The sequence below is a fragment of the Coffea eugenioides genome, chromosome 7 (assembly GCF_003713205.1).
Source record: "Coffea eugenioides isolate CCC68of chromosome 7, Ceug_1.0, whole genome shotgun sequence".
NCBI classification, from domain to species: domain Eukaryota; kingdom Viridiplantae; phylum Streptophyta; class Magnoliopsida; order Gentianales; family Rubiaceae; genus Coffea; species Coffea eugenioides.
In genome coordinates, this window is record NC_040041.1 from 25,519,197 (window position 1) to 25,523,655 (window position 4,459).

At 35.2% G+C, this 4,459-nt stretch overlaps 1 protein-coding gene across 1 annotated transcript; it reads right to left on the reverse strand.

Annotated features, from left to right (window-relative positions):
- Positions 1–403: 403 nt before the first annotated feature.
- Positions 404–1,735, reverse strand: LOC113777183 (deacetylvindoline O-acetyltransferase-like). Its single transcript, XM_027322221.1, has one exon. The coding sequence runs from the start codon at positions 1,733–1,735 to the stop codon at positions 404–406; it is 1,332 nt and encodes a 443-aa protein (XP_027178022.1).
- Positions 1,736–4,459: the final 2,724 nt, after the last annotated feature.

Here is a 4,459-nt window from a genome sequence, read left to right on the forward strand (position 1 = left end):
AGCAGAAAGGTTTAAACTACTTGCATCTAAGTAAGGAACGACATAATACTTGAAAATAATATTGGTATCAAATCCAATATAGAATCATCTAATTTTATTTATGCTATTCAAGTAAAACAACATGAACTTTGCCACAAATTTGATAGTCTTTTTTTTTTTTTTTCATTTCAAAGGTTCAAATAGCTCAACTAAGCAGACATGGAGCAATGTCTATGTAATTTAACTGTAGATATGTTGACAACATAAAGAGAAATAACTCAAGTCACCCTTGAGGAGATTAGAAGCTGTGAGTATGCACGGCAGCAACTCAGGAGTACCAGATTGCGATATGCTGATACATAATATATGAATGCTTATCATAGTTATAAGTATTTCGTTTTCCTGTTGTAATGCTTGGACATGTTTAAGCATCCAAAGAGGCATAAGCAAGCAGCACGTCATTTTCTTCCAAGACTGACACGTCCAACTCAGAATCTTTTAGTTTAACATGTGCATATATTCCATTACCATCTTCCATGTCTATTAATATCAACATGTTGAGCCCTGAAGTGGTTGCTGGGTATACCAGCGAAGGTGTTCCCCAGCCAAAATCAACGCCATAAAATGGAAACCTACACCAGCTTGAGCACGCGTAGAAGTCAGAGTTGTATGTTTCAATTGCTGCAGTCAGCGGTGCTGAATGGGATGCTTCTAGCTTACTAGTAATGGCATTGATGTTTTCTGTGCACTCCTTGCATAATTTTGTTTTCCCTTCCCTTATTTTATTAATTAACTCTGGTAATTTAACTTCAGCATTGTTGTCAACTGATGTCAGGAAGTAGGTAAAAAAATTCCCAACTGAATTTTGTGGAAGTGGAGGGACAATTATTTGTCGAAAATTCACAGGATGCCCGAAGATTGATTGGCGGATGTGTGATCCCGAGTTTGCCTTTGATGCTGCAGATATAAAACAACTGTAAAGTAGGGCTGACACAACTTCAAACCGAGTAGGGTTTTCTACTCCTGAGTTAAGAGCAACAGCCTTGAGTTCTCCAATTTTAGAAGCATGGAACGCCAACATCCTTTTCACGTGCTTCCCTTGATTTAACTTAGGAGGAGATGGTTTTGGAAATTGCTGACCGTCAACAGGGGGGAACAGAGAAGCTCCATGAAGATGAGGAGATGGGATGTCACTCGTTTGACGAGCAATTGCTGCCCAATCATTCATGAAAGTTGATACGCTGGATGCATCAGCAATCCTGTGATTTATGGACACACTCAATACTATGCCTCCACAGTTGAAAGAACTGAGCTGAACAAATACTAGGCTATGATGATTCGCTAGGGCCGGCCCGGAGAATAGAGATCTAGCAAAGATAAGATCTTCCATTTTTTCAGAACTTGAACTTAATTGCTTGCGAATCTCAGACACTCGACAATTAATTCGGCCTTCAGTAAATTGAGCACCCATGTCGTTGCAATCAATCATATAGCCGTTTTTCATCAGCCTTCCGGCGAAAGGGTAATACTGGGCAAGAGTTTTTGAGAGAGAACTTTTAAGCAGTTGTGATATTTCATTGGCAAGCCAACGAGTTCCCTTAATATTAGGATAGAAGAAAGCCACCCGGATCAGAACATATGGTGAGATTCCTTGATCGAACAATGAGAGCTTGTGGTATCTCAAAGAAGGAGGAGTAGGTGAGGAAGGCTTGATGAATGTTTCAGAAATTATCTCAAACTGCAGCGAGGCATCCATCCTGATGAATATTTGCTTGAATGAAGGCCTATATGTCTTATCAATAAGCTTGTGCTGGCTTTGCTAACCTATTACCCTTTTATAGTGTGGTGAACAATGGCATTGTATTTTTGGTATTAACCTAAAATACCTGTACTTGGAAAAGTTACACATCTCTTAGTACACTGTCTTCCGAAATACCAATTTCTTTTAAAGTCTCTCCCTATGGTACAATTGTTTTACAGTCACTAAAATACAAAATTCATCATTACTTGAATAAGAAATGATTTTAGAGTGCTTAAGCAAATCAAACTCAATTGCATTTAGCGAAAAAGGACCTCATCATAGAGGTAAGTTCTGCCTCCATGGCTATGGGTTCGGGCTTTGTCACCGAATGTGAAGAACCAATTCGTTTGTCCCATTAAATCTGTTATAGTTTTTATTTTTACATGTCCAAAATCGTTTATTATTTTCGAAAGTTCACTCTAATCCCTTGTCTTCTTTTGTCATAGCATTCAGATTCCGAATTTTGAAGGATAAAATTGAGCAATTGTAACTATAAATGCACAATTTTCGAAAGCTAAAATCTTAAAATGTGGCATATTTTGGGATGTAGGAAGTAATTTTTATGGATGGGAAGTCATTACTTTTGAGTAGGGTGCTCTGCAACATACAGGCCTTCCATAGGGAGCTATAACATAAATGAAATTTGTTGTTTCTTAGGCCTTTGAAACAATTTGATACGTTAACTAATATGCAAGTCATTTATCATAGATAGAATCTTACCCGTCTTCTCAGTACACATTCAATAGATGACTTCAAGCTCTTCAGCAAGTGATAATTTGGCAGTAATTGTATGAAAAACTAGTAGATTAATAAAATTGACTGCATATATTAGAGCTTAAATTAAATATTTAAATTAAAAATTTCTCCCTCTCTATCTCCCTCTGCTTAAAATTCTCAAGAAGCCATCAGTCTAAACATAGTTTTTCCAAGCCACTGGTGAAGATTAGGCTACGCCGCAGTCCTACATTGATGAAAGAAAGAAGCTAGGATGTGTTTAGACAACAGAAAAAAAAAATCCAAGAGGACCACTTTCTTGTGCTGGGATTCATTTGTTTCCCTTCAGACCCATATATAGCTGCTATTTGTGTGCCTGAAGTCGGGCAAGTGGTGCTAACCTAACAAATGGAATATATCATGCCTAGATAAAGCCTGGAGATATACCTAAGGGCAACTTTGATTATTGTGTACCTAAGCTATTGTTGTTTTTCACGATTAGGAGCAAACAAAAGGTTGCAAATATTTACAAAAAGTTTTTTCTTGATAGTTAATCACGTAATTTTTTTTTCAAATATTTATTATGTTGGACTTGAATTCCCAGATGATTTTGCATACAAATCTAAACTTGAATTCCCAGATGATTTTGCATACAAATCTAAAAGTTTCAAACCAGAAAGTTGAATTCCAACTAGGTATATTCATTGACAATAAGCTAACTAGTGAAGGGTTCGGATTAGTCAATTGAATTTTTTCCTGGTGGATATACTTTTGGGATTATTCAGATTGAAAATTTCTCATTCGGAAAGGAACAATTACTGTATCAAATAAAAATTAAAAAGAAATTGGGAACTCAGCAGGAAAGGCTTAGAACTTTTGATGAATTGTATTGAGTTTATTTCCAAAGTAACCTTCTTTAGAAAAAATATTTCCAGTGTGATGCTCTTTCACAAATTACTACCTTTTTAATCATGAGACCTCAAATCAACAGACCCCCCCCCCCCTTGTTCCAATGGATAATTTCACAAATCTCCCCTAAGATTTATGACAATTATATAGTTAGCTTCCTAAAAAAATTATACATACCTTTCCAGAATAGTAGTTTTGGGTTTTATTTGGCTGATGTAAGGGGAAATAATCATGTTAATACCTCAAATTTCCCTTAAGGAGTTTTTATGTTTAAATCAATTGTTCAATGTATATATTCTTGTTTATCGCCTATTCTAAAATAGTTTCGCCTTAGGCCTAAATCATTTCCTCCACATCCCTTTGGCCATTTTTGCAATTGTATATTTGTGTTTGCAATTGTTTATTAAACTTTGGTCAGAGACAAAATTGAGAATAAATGGAAAGAGTGAGAGATGGGTTAATTAAAATGCATGATTAATACTAAAATTTGTGAGACATGGAGATTTGGATTATGGAAAGGATAAGAAAACTTGAATAGGGGAAAAAAGGTGGATTGAAACTGTGATGGACAGGTTTTTGGTGATACATTTTTCAAGTTTGATAGGCATTTTATTACTTTTTTCCCCTTTTTGAAAAAATTGTGGCTAGAATTTTTTGCAAAGTTTGGGAAGATTGCTATAGTCATTTTGAGTCCTTAAAAAGCACATTAAGTATAATATTTGAATGTAGAGGAGTGTAACATGTAATTATCAGAAAGCTTAGAAGAGGTTTTTGAAATTATCCTTTGGTGTAATACTATTCATTTTTTCTACCTCATAATTATTAATTTCCACATTCACACTCGAAATGCAAACACAAAAAGCAAAATTCAAGGAAGAAAAATAAGAAAACCAAGGCAATAAACAAAGGAAAAGGACTAGATTTCATTAACACTAAAATATTATGAAACGATTATAGCATTTCTTATGAGTAACAAATTTTTAAAAAAATTAGTAAGGGAATGATGGGATTTAAGGAACGGAGAGGGGATAGGGGATCAAAATTTAGGATCTTTAA

Excerpts from the sequence above, each read along its gene's own strand:
- LOC113777183 (XM_027322221.1), bottom strand. The coding sequence starts at position 1,735 with ATGGATGCCTCGCTGCAGTTTGAGATAATTTCTGAAACATTCATCAAG.